At 34.3% G+C, this 18,212-nt stretch overlaps 2 protein-coding genes across 2 annotated transcripts; both read right to left on the reverse strand.

Annotated features, from left to right (window-relative positions):
- Window positions 1-5,303: 5,303 nt before the first annotated feature.
- LOC104817960 (myb-like protein J) lies at window positions 5,304-7,491 on the reverse strand. The gene is made up of 3 exons (XM_010547364.2): window positions 7,018-7,491; window positions 6,080-6,291; window positions 5,304-5,900 (listed from the first exon to the last, which is right to left on the reverse strand). Exons 1-3 carry the CDS (start codon window positions 7,367-7,369, stop codon window positions 5,412-5,414), a joined length of 1,053 nt encoding a protein of 350 aa, XP_010545666.1. The 5' UTR covers window positions 7,370-7,491; the 3' UTR covers window positions 5,304-5,411.
- A 396-nt stretch (window positions 7,492-7,887) lies between these two features.
- Window positions 7,888-15,056, reverse strand: LOC104817961 (ABC transporter G family member 29). Its single transcript, XM_010547365.2, has 20 exons — window positions 14,558-15,056; window positions 14,264-14,473; window positions 14,075-14,159; window positions 13,836-13,995; window positions 13,567-13,697; window positions 13,002-13,092; window positions 12,548-12,849; window positions 11,594-12,192; window positions 11,350-11,510; window positions 11,141-11,250; window positions 10,902-11,055; window positions 10,731-10,814; window positions 10,536-10,654; window positions 10,107-10,439; window positions 9,654-10,028; window positions 9,433-9,566; window positions 9,102-9,329; window positions 8,835-9,006; window positions 8,496-8,750; window positions 7,888-8,373 (listed from the first exon to the last, which is right to left on the reverse strand). Exons 1-20 carry the CDS (start codon window positions 14,929-14,931, stop codon window positions 8,101-8,103), a joined length of 4,350 nt encoding a protein of 1,449 aa, XP_010545667.1. The 5' UTR covers window positions 14,932-15,056; the 3' UTR covers window positions 7,888-8,100.
- Between the last annotated feature and the right edge of the window lie 3,156 nt (window positions 15,057-18,212).

The raw sequence follows: 18,212 nt of genomic DNA on the forward strand, positions 1-18,212 counted from the left end.
TTTTACCTATTTGATGGCAAGTGAACGTACAGAAATTACACTTTGAATTAATAAGACCTAGGTATAAATGCAATAAAAGATATTATAAACTCTCGCGTTATTATAAAATTGTAGAATTACATATGTTTTTGGAATTTTGGACCGACGAATCCTAAAATTCTTGAAGCACTTAAATTCATCTGTCACGGGAAAAGGTGTACAGTAAAATGTATTTGGACAAGAATTTTTGGCAAAGTGATATTGAAAAAGTTATATCTGCAATTCTTTTTTCACATAAAAGGTGTACAGTTTGAGAAAAATATTCCGAATTATATAATAAAGTGCCTGTCCCGTTTGGATTATTCAGATTTCACAAAATATTATGGCTAACATAAATTCGCAGATTATGAAGATATAGATAATCATTATCATTTCTCTAGTAAATTGACAAATATACACTTTTCATGATTACAATAGTGGGGACAACATGTGATTATTTGGAATGCGTAGAAATAATACACTAACCATATAAATAATCTGATCAATAATACTTTTACCCGACAAAGGGCAGCATATTATACATTATAGTACTAATTTAAATAATAAACTAAAAAATTCTTGGAATAAAATCCTCTGTAGTTTGAAGTGAAAGACAAGAACAAATCATCAAATATAAAATTAAAAGGCCTAAAGTTACTAATTAAATATTATTTATTAATAGCAAAATTTATTAGTTTTTATTTGGTATTAAAGAAAACTCTCGCCATCCTCCACCTTATTATATCTTTTTTTTATTTTTTATTTTAGAATGGTTTAATTAAAGAGTATCAATTCCTAACAAAAATAAAAAATAAAAAACTGAATCCATAATTTTTTTATAAAAACATATATTTTTATGTTGGGAAACAAATGTCTAACATTTGGATTAATTGAGACGTTTTAGGATTTAATTAGGATTCATAATATATATTAGTATTTGAAAAATCAAATCCAAACGAAATTTATACATATACATATATTTAAACTTAATTTAAAAGTTGTTTGTGTATACTTTTATTTAAACCAATGAATTAATTCCAAATGGAACACAACGTTAACCTAATAAACCAAAAAAATTGTAAAATAAATATATTAATAAATTCAAATTTAAAATAAACTTATATTTGCATCCGGACATAATTTGAATAGAATTCAAATCCAATCAAATTGACATTTAGTATAAAATTAAATATCTATAATATTTAAAATTGAAAAATCCAAAACCCTAAAAAAATGGAATGAGATCCAAAATATGTCTTTCTATAGTTGAAGTACCTAAACGACAAAACATATTTTTTTTTGTTAAACAACATAAAATTTATTTATAATGTAAAGCGAATTATGTGGCTCAACATATTTAATTACATAGTGATTGTTCTATGAAAAACAGAAAGTAATCTTATTAAAATCATGAATGGGAAAAAGCATCAATTAACTTGTGACTGAAAAAGGAAAAAAAAAAAAAACTATCGAGGATGAACAAAAACGCAAAACAATGATTGATACAAACATCTTTTTTATTTTATTTTTTAAATAAAATTTCAGGCACAATCTATCTATCCATGTTCCTTTGTCTTGTCTTCTCGGAGCTAAAGACGAGATTCATTCTCAGTTTTTTTTTTTTTTTGCCAGCTTTATTCCTCTGCCCACCAAATATTAATGTGACATAAAGACTTGTCTACATCCTTCTGTGAAAATGTTATAAAAATTATTTTTATTTATAATGGAGTGGTATCAGAATATTAATATCATATTGGTTTCTCGAACAAATCTGTTCTGTTCTCCTTTCGTTTGGAGCATCATGTTGTCATAATTACAAAATTATATTCGGTATTTAAACTGAGATGCTTTTAAATCAGATTTAAACAGAGATTACATATATTTTTAAATTTAAAATTTAAACGAGTTTGAGTTTGAGTGAATCTCAAAATAATCAAAATTTAATATAAATTGTTTTAAAAAATAAATCCAAACTAAATTCTAAATAATATAAAAAACGAATACATATAATTTTTAGGTTTTGTGAAAAAAATCACAAATTGATATATTTTTTATAAGATAAAAATTTTATGTATTTATCGATAAAATTTGAACAAATTCATGTAATTATTTAAAATTTAATGAATAATTTGTGTCTTATATTTAACATTTTTGCCTCCTTTTAGCACCCAATTTATTATGACAAGTAATTTCATTGGTAAACTGCATAATTGACAGAGGGTAACTCATACAAAGAAACCTAAACCAATCCTCCACTTGTGTTTCAGCATCTTCTGCTTTATGTTAGATATTTTTTTTTTACAAGGTTTAATTCCAAGTATGTGCTAACACGTGTTTTATCCTCTATCACTCTTATGAAAAAACTTACCTTTCAGATATTTATGAACTAGATATTCCTAGTAATCCGAAAGAAAAAAAATCGTATTCAATCAAAATCGAAAAAGAATCATCCTTATTTGAAATGAATAGTTCAACTAGTTTTATATAAATAATTATCTGTTAATATTCTAATTTACTAAAAAAATAATGAGATCAAAAATTGATTTTTTATATGAACTTCGCCGAATATAAAACAAAAAATATTTTTTAAAAATATTTTAAAAATATAAAAAATATGAATAATATAAAAAAATAAATATAATAATTTTTTTTTAGAAAAAAATTGGCTCACAAGCCAGTTCCTAGTCGAACGAATTAGTCTGTGATGAACTCAGCTAGTGATATATTGGCTCATCGGGCTTTTTTTTTTAATTATAATTGATTAGATTTTTTTCAGCTCAATTCGGTAAAAACAAACTGATTCACAAACGAGAGTCGTTTTAATGTACATTTTTTTGTGTCACCGCCAACAACCATAGAGGTGGTAGATTCAAACACAAGAGAGGAACATAAGAGTGAGTCATGTCACTCTCTTATCATGGGGGAAATTTGGACACATCTCACTTTAGAATGAGCTTCTTGTAAGGATCAAAGAATTTGTGTTTGGCATCATAATATTAATGCCAATCATACAAAATTCTGCCTTTAGGGTCCTTTTCTCATATGAGATATTCCCAATGCAGCATCCATTCTTCTCATCACGATTGCTTATCCTTCACCAAAAGAGAACATATGCTCCCTCCCCCTATTTTTAGCATTATTTTATCCGATCAAATCGGATGATGTCTGAAATACGAAACAATGGCGTCCCAGATATTTAAATAATATGAATACTTCCATTTCTAAAATTAATTTAAATCTATTATATCTCAAATTCGATATTGTTGTTAGATGTGTTGAAATTATTTAAAATTTACTCAACCAAATAGCAAATCCAAAGTGAAGGACATAGAAAATCGACGCAGTAAATAGACAGACTCCGAGGACATCGAAGGTTGTCGGAAAGTTTTTTTTTATATATATTTTTTGATCTTATGGTCAATTTTAATCTCTACTTTGCCACGCTTCAAACACTAAATTGTTTATGTAGTGTATATGATTTAGGGTTTGAGCCCTAAATATGTCGGAAAGATTGCTGGTCTTTAACCCATTGACAGATCTGTCAATAAAGACCGGAAAATATAGTTCAAAATTATATATTTTTTTGTTAAATTTGAAATAAATGAACAACAAAATTGTGATATTAAAATAAGTAGTATATATAAAACAAAAGATTTTTCATGCTTAATCCAATTTTTATTTAATATTTACGGCTTTACTAACTAGATGAAGAAACAAACAGATAATTGAATACTAACAGGGAAGAATGTTAAAAGACAAATAATTGAATAAATAAATGGATAGGTCAAAGGATCGCAAGGGCTCTAAGTTTTAAGGAAACCCATGAAGTGGTTTATCATGTAAAACGGGTTGATGACTCGGGACTCGCAATCAACTCTCTATTTAGTGGAGATGTTTTAAAATTTTAAATCGCATGAAAAATGAGTTGACGAACCGCGAGTTGGGCGATTCCACTCGCCAAATTCGAGACCGCTATGGAATGATGATAGAGTTGTCCCCACACATTAATATGAGATCTTTTAGCATGTTTTGTCCTCACTCGCACACATCTCGGAAAGTATTTCCCCTGAGGTTACACATCCTAAGATTACTCCAAAGCGAACACGCTTAACTTTAGAATTCTCTCGAGATGTTAACCGAAAAGATAGATTCATCTTGTTGATATGAGTAGTTCAATTAATTCATTTAAGTTATCTTAAACTGCGTAGTCTCATACTTACATAGCCCTCGGATCTCTCTCATTCTGGTGCATCCGATTCATCCCTATACCCTCTACCCAGAAATTCGTCAGGACCCGCCCATTGTCCATGCCTCTCGCATCGGCGATCACTCCCCTCTCTCCTACGGAATCTTGGGCTGTGACACGAGCAGACCCTTAACAAATTTTAAATTTTTTATTTTCTTTCCGCAGTCTATTTTGAAGATTTTATTTTGATAAATTGATAACAATAATGAATTTAGAAATATTATGATTCTGTTTAGATATTTTTATTAACATTTTTCTAATTTTTGTTTATATTTTATGTTATGTTATATTTGATTTTAATTCTGATAATTTTATTTACGTTTTTAATGACTTGAAATATTATTATTTTATATCAGAATGCAATTTACGAATAGCACTACTTTTGTATAATATTTGTTTTGCGTTTATAAATTCTCTAACTACGTTAATTCTACAAATATAACCAAATGAGCTAAAAAAATTAAGAAAAATAAAGTAATTTATAAAATTTATAGATGTTAGTTTAAGAAACTAATGTAGTTAAGTTTACTGGTTATATAATTTGAGTTTATAAAATTAAGGTATTAGAAGGAATTAAAATTCGAATGTGTAGAGTAGAAATTTTTTTTAATAAAGTTATGCAAGTTAAGTTTAATTAACTATAGAATGGTAAATATTTTGAGATTGAACTCAAAATTCTAAGAGTTTCTAAAAAAAAATGCAATTATAGAATTCATGAGTACTCTTTGTGAATATTGCGGAATTCATGTTGCGTGGTTAAAAAAAATTACATGTGGGTATTCAAAATATGTAATATTTTCATTATAAATAATATAATCAATTTATCTAAACGTCCGTAGTATGGCGTCCACGTACATCTCTTTATAATAGATAAATAAATACAATTATACGATCAGATTTATCTGAATTCGTTACTTACATAAAATAAGTTTGAAGGAACTAATTTAGCCTTATTCAATATCACATGATACAAAAACTCACATTTTTTTTGTAATTCAATAAAATAATTTTGTTTACAGTTTTAAATTCTGGAGATGCTTACAAAAACGAGAACATATATAAATATATATGACCTCTAATTTCATGTTTTTAAAAAAGGAAAAGAAACAAAGAGAATTATATGATTCCTAATTCCACAGATTCGTCATCAAAGCGCTTGAATCGCACTGTTGCCTTGATTCAAGTCCGAACCATTCGGGTGAAAAGCCGAAGATGGCTCGCGTTTGTTTCCTTCTGCTTCTCCAATACGAAGCTGCAACATTCCGACCAACTGATCCACATTGGCTCGTTCCTTGCTGAAACCCGGGTTTGGTTTCAGAACCTGATGCTGAGTGGTAGCTTCTAGGCCGTATCCTTGCCCCAGAGGGGAAGTCGAAGCCGTCGGGAACCATAATTTGTAGTTGAGAGGGACACAAGACGGAAAAATACCCGGTACGAGCATTGGAGATAGCCCATTTGATGGATTGATCTCGTCTTTCGGTTCCTTGGTTCTGTCCTGTGAGGCAGTTGATGCTGGCTCACGTTCCGCAGTCCCAAGTGAGAGATCCAGAGAAGGTAGGGAGATTGAGTTTTCGGGTTCTAGAGAAGGAGAAAGATGAAAAGCTCGATCTTCTTTTCCTGGCAGTGCCTCGATGACCTGAAGAAAGCGAAAAGGGATGAGATTTAACCACGGTACCACAAGTTTCCAAGCATTTCCAGGAAATTTAGACAATCACGGGTAATTTCAAATGTTTGGTAATGAAGGAGACACTACAAGAGGTTAAAAATCGTGTCTTGGAAATGACAAAAAGAGAATCGAAAGGAAGAGATGCGAACCATATCATCTGTCACCATATCGAAAAGGCTAGAACGCCTTTTCACGCGGCTGGAACTGCTTTGCCGGATGAAATACTTCTGAGCATGACTAGCCACTTGTGTAGGAGTCCTCGAGGTGACATAGCTCTTTGATATACCACGCCAATCTCCTTTACCAAGTTTTTGAAGGCCGACAAGGAATAGCCTATGCTCATCCTCTGTCCACGGAACACCTGTTTCCCAAACCAAGAAAGCCGCTTTCGGGTTATTATAACAAGCGCGAGATGTAACCAATCGAGAAGAATATCACACCGGTCATATCTCAATTTGTGAAAACAGAGAAAGACAGCCTTAGAAACGTTAGGTGCCATTGCCAATGCCATCACATTAAAAACCTAAAGAGCTGGCTTCTAATTCATCTCGACCAGAAACCTTATCATGTTAAACTTTTCACGAACACTAAGACTAGACACGAGAACCATCCACGAAAGTGATCTTCAATCTTGGTAGTTGGTATAGTGTCCAAACAAGAGTTCCCCATCTCAGGCGAACATAAAAGAATCAAACTTTCACCGTTTCCAAAGACCAGAGTCCTAATCCTTGACTCATGCTGCAATTGTTTTTTGCCGTGGCATACACTTCATCTTGCTTTATGACATTCTGATCCTGGTTCATACAGTTACACGCTTAAATGGTAAACAAAAACCAGAAATATGGAGAGAATCAACGATTCTCTAGTCCTGAAACCATTTGCTTCAACGTCAAGAAGACGCAAAACCCTTTGAACAATCCATGTCCGCTGTCCTAATCTCGTACTATTAGAACGCAATTTGATCTGTAATACAATAAATTCATATACTAAACCCATTCTACGCGAATCAGGAAAAAAAAACCGATTCCACATGATCATCAATAAATCAGATTATCAACCGGGCTAATAACCCAAATCAATCTCTCACCTTTCTTCCTCTCCCCTCGTCTGTGAGAAGACCCGGAACCATGAGCCGGGTCATCGGATAAGTACCCATCGGTCCGATGGGTCGCGTCACGCACTTGACCCGACAACGGCGAATCTCTATTCATCGACGCGGTCGGGAACGACGGCAAATGGTGGTGGTGTTGCGCCGCCGCAGCCGCGGCCAACGCCGACAGGTTCCCCATGCTCGCGCTCTTCTTGATGATCGACCCATCCGTCAGACGCACGCCGAACAGCTTCACAGCGGCGACGGGGGAGCCCCCTCCTCCGCCGCGCGTGGGGCACGTGCGAGAGTTGTGCCCATTGTTGCTGCAATGCGAGCACCGGCGAGTCATTGGGCGGTGCAAGCGATTACAACTCGATTCGGGAAACGAAATGCAAAATCAGAGACCCTTTTGAGTGTATAAATAGGGGAATACGCTCAGTTTATACACATCTTTGACGATAAATTTGTGGGGAGAAGAGAGAGAGAGAGACAGAAGATGAGGACTTCTTACGTGCCTGGAAAGGGGCAATTTCGGTATTTCGATATTCAATCTGCAGAGGATCATGGAGAATCGTACGTTGTCGCCGTGTTGAAATGACTATTTTAGGGTTACATGTTTTTTTCTTCTTCCTGTTATTTCAATTGGTTTATTTTCCGAGAATATTCACAATATTTTTGGATTTAAATGCTTTTTTTTTTTATAATTTATAGATTAACGTAGTTATAGGTTTTTTAAAAAATGTAACACATCTATATTTGAACAAAAAAAAAGTACTTTTTGAAATAGGATCACGTTTTCAACATGGATTGGACTAAATTGCTTAGGTTTAAAGGATTAATAATTATTGGTAAAGTACGTAACTCGCAAAAGCTAAAATTTTTATAATGACATTAAAATATGCGATTGCAGCTCTAACAAGCTTTGTGTTACACATAATTTCGCAACAGAAATATACAAATAATCGTCATCATAACGTATTATATTTATATGGTATAACAAAGACAAAAACATGGACACCCAAATCAATGTAACCCTCTTTTGGCTCAGTTGGCACAGGGGGATAAAACTGGTCAAACCCTCTATCTCTGTTGGAAGTTTAGCGTCCGTATGCAGAAAGCGAACATGAAAGCAAAGAAGACGGAGAAGCCAACCAAGACGGCAGCGATAGGACCCATGAAATCCGGGTCATACCCGAAATGGTTTTCGATGTACCATTTGATTGTCGGGTCACGATCCATACCCGTAACCCGGATCCTATCTTCCACGTCACCGTACTGAGACACGATCAGCCCGTACACCGTCCAAGCCACCGGACAGATCCAGTAGTACCAAATCCACCACTTGGGAATTTTCTGCAACGATTCTACGAGATCAGACTCAAGAAAACATGTGAAAGTTAAGGTTTCTTGTGAGTCAAGTAACGAGAATTCTCTGCGGTTAGAGGTTCTTGTGAAACAAGTAACGAGAATTTTACCGGTCTAGGGATGAAGAAACCGGAGAATAGGTTAAAAACGCCGTAAAACGCTGCGGCGAATATGGCTGCAACTTGCAGGTTCGGAGTGATGGAGACCGTCATCATCCCGTAGTACGTGAAATAGAGGAAGGAGAAGAAGGAAACGAAGTAGAACCAGAAGAATTTCGCCGCTGTCCATTCAAAGCTCACCATCGCGTACACGATTAGCGTAAAATACGTCGTTTGGATTAGTACGTACGGTACTTCACATACGACCTGCAGCGCATATATCAACAGGGGTTAACCACTAGTTACCGCCATTATCATCGTCTTTATCAGGTTTCAATTTCCACAAGTAACCTGCGACAAGGCGTAAGGCAAGGCGGAATACATTCCGGCAGCTCGTTCTCTGTAGAACACCGTTCGTTCAACGGATACGATCGGTTGGACCGTCGAGCAGTTGTTAACCCCGACGAATAAAACTGCAGCATACATTGCTCCAATGATCATGTTAAGATCACCAACGTTGTCCCTGTTCATACAAGATCGTTAATTTGTACCGTATAATAAGATTTTGATTTCGGATATTATCTGTACGGGAGATTATTTTTAGAAGATTCGACGAACCTTTTCGTTCCCACTTTCCAGAAAATCGTGCCGAGCATGAGGGAAGCAACTAATGTGAAGAAGAATCTGACTAGGTTGTAGTCAGGACTCCTCCAGTAAGTCTTCCACTGTTTCCACAAGCAAGATCTGAATTGCCCCCATGCCGATTGCGAGTATCGCGCCGTGAAATGTAAATCTTTCGCTCCCTGTGGCGGCGTGCTTAATTCCTTCGCCAGTTCTTTGTTTCGTCTATACATACATACATATACATATACGTGTAGATATGTTTTGTCAGAGATTTGACTATGTACCAGCGAGATTTTGCTTTTACGGCTTAGGTTCTTGAACTCACCTATACAAGGATGTTGTTTTGTAATGCTCGGCGAAATCTATCCCGAGTTTGACTTCTGCAGCTACTGAGCTCACTTCTAGCATCCATGTCGCCGGGTTGTATTTCTCCTTAATCTTTGGAACTCCATGAATGTCCTGTAAGAATGGAAAAAGCTTTCAGATTTTGTTGAACCCGAAAACCTGAATCTAGGGTTTTGATAATGGATCGAAAGGTGTTTTTACCTCGAAGTATTCTATGATCTTGTGTGAGTTTCGGCCCAAAGGACCTGCATAAATCACTTGTCCTCCTCTCTTCATCAGTAAAAGTTCATCGAATGCTTCGAAAATATCGATGCTTGGCTGGTGGATCGTGCAGACAACTGTTCTTCCAGTGTCAACTGTGTTCCTCACTGTCCTCATTACAATTGCCGCTGCTCTTGCATCAAGCCCTGATGTCGGTTCATCCATGAAGATTATCGAAGGATTAGCTACCAGTTCCACTGCAATGGTTAGCCTCTTTCTCTGCTCAGTCGATAGCCCCGTTATCCCGGGTAACCCGACTATTGCGTCCTTCAGATTCTCTAGCTCTACTAGTTCCATCACTTCATCCACGAACATCTACGAAAAAAACGAAGGATGCCATATCCTCTTCCTTAGTTACCGAAAGATTTTGGAGCAATCGGGTTAAGAAAATACCATCTTCTCGTCTTTTCTAACTTCTTTCGGGAGGCGGAGAAAGGCGGAATAGATAAGAGATTCTCTGACAGTAACTTGTGGTGAGTGAATGTCATTTTGTTCGCAGTAACCGGAGATTCTTGCAAATGTTTCTTGCTTTTTAGGGTAACCAGAAATTCTGATATCTCCTTCGATGTATCCACCCGTCTTTCTACCCGCTAAAACATCCATCAGAGTCGTCTTCCCGGCTCCGCTCACACCCATTAAAGCAGTCAAAACTCCTGGCCTGAATGCTCCTGTCACTTCCCTAAGCAGTTGCAGCTTGTCTTCTGCAATTCCTTGCTCTTTCATCTCCTGTTGTGCCAGAAAGTTACAATGTCCGAATTAAAATCAAAACATTTATAGCTTTCGAGTCCGACACAGAGAGATGGCGGGGATTGGCATTTATACCGGCGGCATGTCAACGTAGTAGTTAACGCTATCAAATGACATTGCCAGTGGAGTAAAAGGGAGAACCATTCCTTTCTTGGCCCGGTTACATTCAGAATCAAATGCTCTACTTGACATATCTGAAATGTTCAGGCCACATAGTGAATAAGGTCGGTCTTATAAGTACACATTTTCCCGAAATATAACCCGACTTACCCGGTTTCCACTTCAAACGTCCCTTCTCGGTCTCTGCTTCTTCTGCAGTATCTTCAGAAATCACTGCTTGTGGCTTCCCGATGGCTGGAATCGACGAGGAGTCATTACTATTAGTCGTAGAAGAAATGCAAAACAAAAGAATGTAAAAGACGAATGAAGGATGATACTCACGGTTTAAGAAGGCGAGGGCGAGGGTGAAAAGGATGTTGAAGAGAACCGCAAACCCGAGAACTGATGCAACACCTATCCAATACCAGTTTCTATTTGTGAAAACGTCAAAGCTCTTTAAAACCGCGATTCCCAACCTCGTCGAGTTATCAGAACCCTACAAGATTCAGAAACCGTTCTACCGAGTTAGATCGAATTTTTCACTGAAAAGAAGAGAAAACTCACTGATTATAAGTCGTCACCTGTTTGTTCATCCATCTAGGAGCAAACATTTCGTTCACTGTCAAAGCGTTGTAACTGTAACTCAGTGGCGATACCCAAAAAGCCCATCTCCACCATACTGGAATCTCACCTGTTGAATTGAAGCTCTCTTGCCTTAGCAATGGAAGCAGGACTTAGAGTCTAAGGTGAGGTATAAAAAGCGATTTTTTCTTTCTCACGACGAGATTACCTCGAGGAATAATGAAGCCGCCGAGCAAGAAGAGGAGGAGGAGAACGAGAGATCCTCCGGTGTTTGCCATGATCATTGTTCTGAAAGTTGAAGCGATGAACCGGAAAATACCAGATGCCATTTGCTGTGTAAGGAATATTACCAGCAAGTGCTTAAAAAACCTGCAAAAACACCATCGCATGGTCATTTCGTTATCCAAACCACGGACGGATTCATACAAAATCTATCGGATTTTCGGGATAACCTGCTGGCTTCCGGAGCGAAACCGATCGAGAAATAAGTTACGGTGACCCAAACGATCGATTCGAAGGCCGAGATAGGAATGCCCAGAAGAAAAGTAGGGAGAGTGAAAGTCCAAGGAGGGTGAAACAGGAGATCTCGTTGCTTGTAAAACACGGGAAGTCTCTGAATCATCAAGGAAAGCTCGGCGAAACCGTTGAACATGTTTACGATCATGGAGAAAAGCAATGCACTGACGTATAAAGATCCGTCGCTCTCATTCCTCGTGTCCATCTCGGTTCTCAAGAACACGGTCGATGAAACGGCGGCCATGATGATGATCTGAACTGTCTTGAAGATGTAGACGAACGAATTTCGTTTCATGAGAAGCCATTCTCTGTCCCAACAAGCTTTGAGGAGCTGAGGTTTGGGAACTGAGTATTTTTCGTAGACGAGAGAAGCCGGGTGAGATCTGAGCCTGTTGTAAGGTATCGATAAGTCTCTGTAAAGATTGATTCCGACATGAAAATGTTTGAACCGGTCTGCGAATTCGGACACGGGAATGTATCTGTATGGTTTCGTCTTGTCGGACCAGTACTGTTCTTGGTCTTTTCTTGAAGTAACCTGTTCAACAAGGCAACCTGGTTCAAAATTTTCCCGCTCATATTCTAAAAAATTCGTAATATTTAGCATCTAATCGATCATTTTTCTCTTAAGCTCAGGTTCTTGTTGATATAAAAGAAGAAAATGGTAACTTGAAGCACAAGAAAACCAAACTGGATAGATTCCAAGCGTTTTCTTGTGTTCTAAGTTACCGTTTTCTCTCTTGATCTCAACAGTTTAAATCGGTATGTTTGATCGAATCGAGATTCTATTATCTATCCTACGTTCAAGTTATTATTATTGTTTTACAATGTTATTAATCAGTGTCGGGTTTTGGATCGATAATTCGAACATGTCGGGAAATATATGTTCATACCTCTTGCAAGAAATCGGCAGTGCCCTTGCGGTCGGGACATGTAAAACCGCACGACTGGAAGAAGTGAACAACGTTTTCACGCGGGCCCTGATAGACGATCTGACCTTCGGACAAGAGAACGATGTCGTCGAAGAGATCGAACGTTTCGGGAGCCGGCTGTAGTAACGACACGAGGATCGTCGCGTCGTTGAAACGGGCCATTTGCTGCAGACATCTCACTATCTGGTACGTCGTGGAACTGTCTAAACCGGTCGATATCTCGTCCATGAACAATGTCTTTGCAGGCCCCACCACCATTTCTCCTGCATTGGATTAATATTATGCTTTTTTTAAAAATAAATATGCGATGGTTTTCTCATGTATATATGTATATTAGGAAAATATTATTTTATTTATTTATTTATTTATGTTTCATTTGGTGAATCATGAAGATGGCATTCGAGGGAGCAGGTACCTGTTGTGAGCCTTTTCTTTTGACCACCAGAAATGCCTCTTATCATATCATCCCCAGCCAACGTGTCTTTGCATATGTCAAGCCCTATTATCTGGTTAAATAAATTAATATTAAAATTATTTAAAAAGAAATGTAATTGATTTATGGGTCATTTCGGTTAGTAACATTCTACAAAACTTGTGAAGAAATTTGGATCAAATTGATCGTATTTAAAGTTTGGTGCATCTCTTGTAATATCCCTAAATTTCGAGGGCGGAAAGAAAAAACAGGGAGTATGAATTAGGTGAATGTTTGTTTTCATTTTGGCCCTTGATGTTATACAGGATTTATACTCATGCCCCGTAAGTTGTTTTTATTCTAAATATTGCCAAAGAACTATAAAATAGTACTTACTACCTCAAATTTAAAAAAAAAAATAAAATTAAAAGTTATAACCAATTTCGTGACGTATCAAAATTCATGCAATTCTCTAATAAACTAAACTTTAAGATAAAACGAACTTTATTTCATAAAACATATGAGATAATTTGTATAAAAAAAATGAAATCGAATAATAATAATTTACTTTGAGAATGTAGTCAGTGATGAGGCTGCTCTCAAGATCTTTGGCTGCAGATGCCTTCATGAAGAGATCCACTTCTGCCTCCGGCCTAATTCCGGCATCCTTCTCTCTTCTTGCTAATTCACTCAACAACTCTACATCCGAGTTTCGTGTTTCAGGTAAAATTTAAATGATCGAAAAATTCGATCTCTAAATTATCATATCAAAAGTAGATAAAATCGTAAATTTTTAGCATCGTTTTCGTATTGTCGTTCGGAAAATACGTTTATTACCGTATCGAGTACCGACGCCTAGGCATCTAGCAGAGAAATCAAGAGTTTCTTTGACAGTCATGATCCCAACGTGAACATCATTTTGGCTTATGTATGCTGATGTCTTCTGTGGTACAAACTCTTCAAGACCATGCCCATTGTATGTTACTTTCCCCGTCACCTGCTTTTGCCCAAATCATTTTCTTAATTACAATCTATCAATAATAATTTAATAATGAAATTCATAATCTTTCTGTAACCTTTAAGCTTGGGTCCAATTTTCCTGCTAGGGCCAGTAAAAGGGTCGTTTTCCCTGATGACGGTGGACCTAACAATAGTGTCATTCTGTATACAAAATTCATAAAAAAAAAATCTCCAAAACATTATATATAATCAAGGGTTATATATAATATTATAATCTTGATTAAATAAGGATTAAATTAAATTACCTGGATGGTCTGATAATACCAGAAACATCTTTGAGGATGGTGAGCTTAGTGGTTTTGGCTAAGTTAACACCAAACATACCAATTGCTGATTCTGCAATGTTTAGGGCAACGTTTGGGAGTGTCGGAAGTGCTCTTCTTCCGACATGACAGTTTGCTTCTATTGTTAGATTCTCATATCTCACTTCCACTGTTGGTAGCTTTATTCCCACCCTGCCAATATCGTTTTCGTATTATATCAATATATATATATATATAAGGGAGATTTATCGGATATATATATATATATATACTTACTGATCGATTCGTTTCCTGAACTTCTTCAAGAACTTCTCGTTGTCCTCTTCAGCCACCTTGAAGATGGTATCGATGAACTTCTGACGATCATCGACGCCGAGCTTCGCGACGTCGACCACTTTGCCGTGGTTCGCATGCAGATTGTTACTATTACGTTCCATGAACGGTTGCATGATCGTTGTCCGAAGACGAGAGTACGTGGGGAGCCTCTCGATGGCGGCCCATTTCAAGGCTTCTTCGTCTTGGTCGGCCGAATGGCTTCTCCTCGAGTATTGTCTTGACGATCCGCTCGCCGTGAAGATTTCCTCGAGCGTCTTGTTCGCTCGGCTCAGGCTTCTGCTTATGCTCCTCGACATGGTCCCTTGTTTCTCCATTCTTGATTCTTGATTCTTGATTCTTTTTGTCTGGTCTTTTTTTTTTTTCTGGGTTAGATGAATCCTGGCAATACCTAGGATTTGAAGATGTTTGGTTGCAGAGAAAATGTCTCGGAAAATATAAAGAGAACCATAGGGAATCAAGCGGGTTTCATGGATATATATATATATACATATATTAGGAGATACGTGGAGGGTTTCGATGAATGAAGTCCACGGTCATTTATTTGCTCTGATTTTCTCGGGAACCAAACAGAAATCTATGAAATTCAAAAATGTATTTTAACTATAAATACTAACTTTGCGTTTGGTGGGGACTCTTATCTCTTGGCTGGTTCTCATAACTTGTCTGTCTCTCTCTCATAAAATGTTAGGTTACAAAAATTTAATGAGAATATCATTTAATAAAAAGTATAAATAAATTCAACTAAAGTAGAAGTAGGAGTTAAATTTATTTGAGCCCCTTAATATATAATATCTCTTATTTCTTTTTTTTCCAAACATGTGATACCCAATAAATAGATTGGATAACACACTTTATTTTATTAATACTTAATCTGATATCTTAGCTAAAACAAAAATATATTACTTCATATAGCTTAGATATTTTAAAAAATAAAATGGATTAGATAAACCAAACTTTATTGTCTATATATCTAACAAGGAATAAAATTGGAATCTTGTATAAACGACTCTTTCTTGTATATTCATAGTGAATACCTACTTTTGTTTGGAATGATTACATTATGTTTTCACCAAAATTCTTTATTAACATATATATATGTATATATTAAATAAATATTTTAAAAGATTTCACATTTAGAAATTGTATAGATATAATAAAACAACAATAATTCTTCTCGATGTTTAAAAAAGTATAAAAACATCAGTAATTCTTCTCAATATTTAAAAAAGCATATTTTTTACATTTAAAAAATGATATATGTTTATATTTAAATCAATAAGATAAGAATAATTATAAATATACTATACATTTACAATTATGGGAGATTTATAGAAAAAATCAAAATCAAATATAAAATTAATTTAAATGACGATATACACAAAACTAGTGGCATTATATACTACTTGCTAACTATATAAATTTTATATAACAATTGTAATATTATATATATTTTTTATTTCTATAAATTTTATTTCAATTATTTTAAATTGATAATTTCATAATATTCTTTCTAAATTTTATTGAATGTTAATTTTCAGAATTTTAATTTTTATTGCAATCTTTTATTAATCCTTTTTTTTATCTCCAATATTATTAGCTCTCTAATTTCAAAAAATTTTAATGTGATAAGATAGATTAATATGATATCATCAATAAATAAGAAATGCGAAAGATTAGATCACCAAACCAAAATATCTTATTTAATATATTGAATATTTAAGAAATAAATCAGATTACTTGATCAATTTAATAGTGTATCTACCTCTTAAAATATTAAATAGGTATTTACTAAAAAAATCTTTATCCATATCCATGTTATAAATTGAAACAAATGTTCTCAAATTTTACAATAATTGAATAAATACATAAAAAAAAAAGAATAAGTGACTTTTTCAATATTTATCGTAAATATATGTGTCAAAATTTTTCATTGATTAAGAAATTATTTGAAGTGTTTTTTATGTTTATTTTTTAAAAAAAGTAGAAATTATTTTTCTCGTTCATATTTTAGTGTATATCATATATCAGTTGTATCCGTTTTTAGAAGAATAAATCGCACAAAATAAACTCTGATTTACAAACAATTTTTTTAAAATTTCTAACTCAAAGATATGATCATGCATCACTTTCTACAGAAAAAAAAAACACCAATTTGACCTTAATGGTGAGATTATTATGAATTTTAATTATTTTCACAGCGATTCCAAATACCATTTCCATTCTTTTATTTTATTTTTTTAACTTGCAAATTGTCCGACATGTTAACGTCAATACGTAACAACCCCTTCAAGCCCACATCAACAAAAAATAAAAATAAAAAATATACTCATATATTTACACGTAATATATAAATGCATTTGCATTTTTTTTAATTTTATTTTTTGTTTTTTTGGCTGACGTGGTACTAGTATCATTATCACACTAACATATAACACTCCGACGTACTATGTTAGCTTTGAAATGTCGGAATATTTAATTTAAAAAAATTGAAATTTCAATGAAAAACGCTACCAAATTGTTAAAGTAAAACAGCGTAAGTTCAGAATTCTTCTTTTGCCAAAAAAATAAAGTTCAGAGTCTTTTCCCGTCAAATATTTTTTTTTTGTTTTTTTATTAATTTTTATTTTACCTTGTAATTACACGTTTTGTTTTTCCCATTTTTCTTCACCCGTGTGTGTGTATAGATATATACGTATTCACTAAAAACGAATTTCTCGCTACTTATATCTGGAATAGCCATCTAATCTTTCAAGTGAGAAAATATATAATGATTTTGTATTTTTCTATAAAATTCTTATATTTTTATCACTGTAAAATATACAAAAGCATTATTTTTTTTTATGAAACAAAAAATAACTCACGTGTAAAAAAAAACCACCAACAGAAAATCCCGAAACCGATTTTTGTTGATTTTTTTAACGATGGATAATTTTTTTTATATAGCCACTTTTCATAACATGCCTGTTAGGACGCATTTTTCGAATTTCGATTCGATTATCGTTGGGTTAAGTTTTTTTCAATTTTAAAGTGAATACGCCAAATTTGTTATTTATACCGATTTCAGTCTTGTTTACTTAAAACTGGTTTTAGATTCTGTTCATTTTTTTTTCATATTCAATGCCATTAATTTTGTTTAATAAATGTTTATTTTTTAAAATTTGATTAATTTCATGAACTCGGTTGTTGAGTGGGATCCGGTTCTTTATAAAGAAACCAAAAGATCACCACTAATAAATATTTAAAAAAAAGCACTGAAATCGGAATTTGTGACATATAAATATCACTTATTGATTTCTTCCTAATATTTAAACTAGTAATTCCATAATCGACGTCATTTTACGATATAAAAGCTGTCACATTATTTGGCTAAATCCTATTAAATTGTAATTCTTCTTTTATGCTCATTTAATTAGTGCTAAGTACATGTTATTAAAATGAATCATAATATATAATATAATCATTATTTTGGGGGGGAGAAATACAATAGTCATTATTGTCATTTACCGACCACATATATGTATGAATGGAATAATATAAATATATATATATATGAAAGAGTTGTTCGATACTTGGATTCTTCCACTCACCCACCCAA

Source organism: Tarenaya hassleriana, unplaced genomic scaffold (genome assembly GCF_000463585.1).
Source record: "Tarenaya hassleriana unplaced genomic scaffold, ASM46358v1 Cleome28, whole genome shotgun sequence".
NCBI classification, from domain to species: Eukaryota; Viridiplantae; Streptophyta; class Magnoliopsida; order Brassicales; family Cleomaceae; genus Tarenaya; species Tarenaya hassleriana.

Excerpts from the sequence above, each read along its gene's own strand:
- LOC104817961 (XM_010547365.2), bottom strand. The coding sequence starts at position 14,931 with ATGGAGAAACAAGGGACCATGTCGAGGAGCATAAGCAGAAGCCTGAGC. Across the intron at positions 14,474-14,557 it reads TTCAGGAAACGAATCGATCA|GGTGGGAATAAAGCTACCAA; the intron begins GTAAGTATATAT and ends CGATATTGGCAG. Across the intron at positions 10,440-10,535 it reads ACTACGTTGACATGCCGCCG|GAGATGAAAGAGCAAGGAAT; the intron begins GTATAAATGCCA and ends CTGGCACAACAG.
- LOC104817960 (XM_010547364.2), bottom strand. The coding sequence starts at position 7,369 with ATGACTCGCCGGTGCTCGCATTGCAGCAACAATGGGCACAACTCTCGC. Across the intron at positions 6,292-7,017 it reads ACGAGGGGAGAGGAAGAAAG|GTGTTCCGTGGACAGAGGAT; the intron begins GTGAGAGATTGA and ends TTTGGGAAACAG. Across the intron at positions 5,901-6,079 it reads ATATGGTGACAGATGATATG|GTCATCGAGGCACTGCCAGG; the intron begins GTTCGCATCTCT and ends CGCTTTCTTCAG.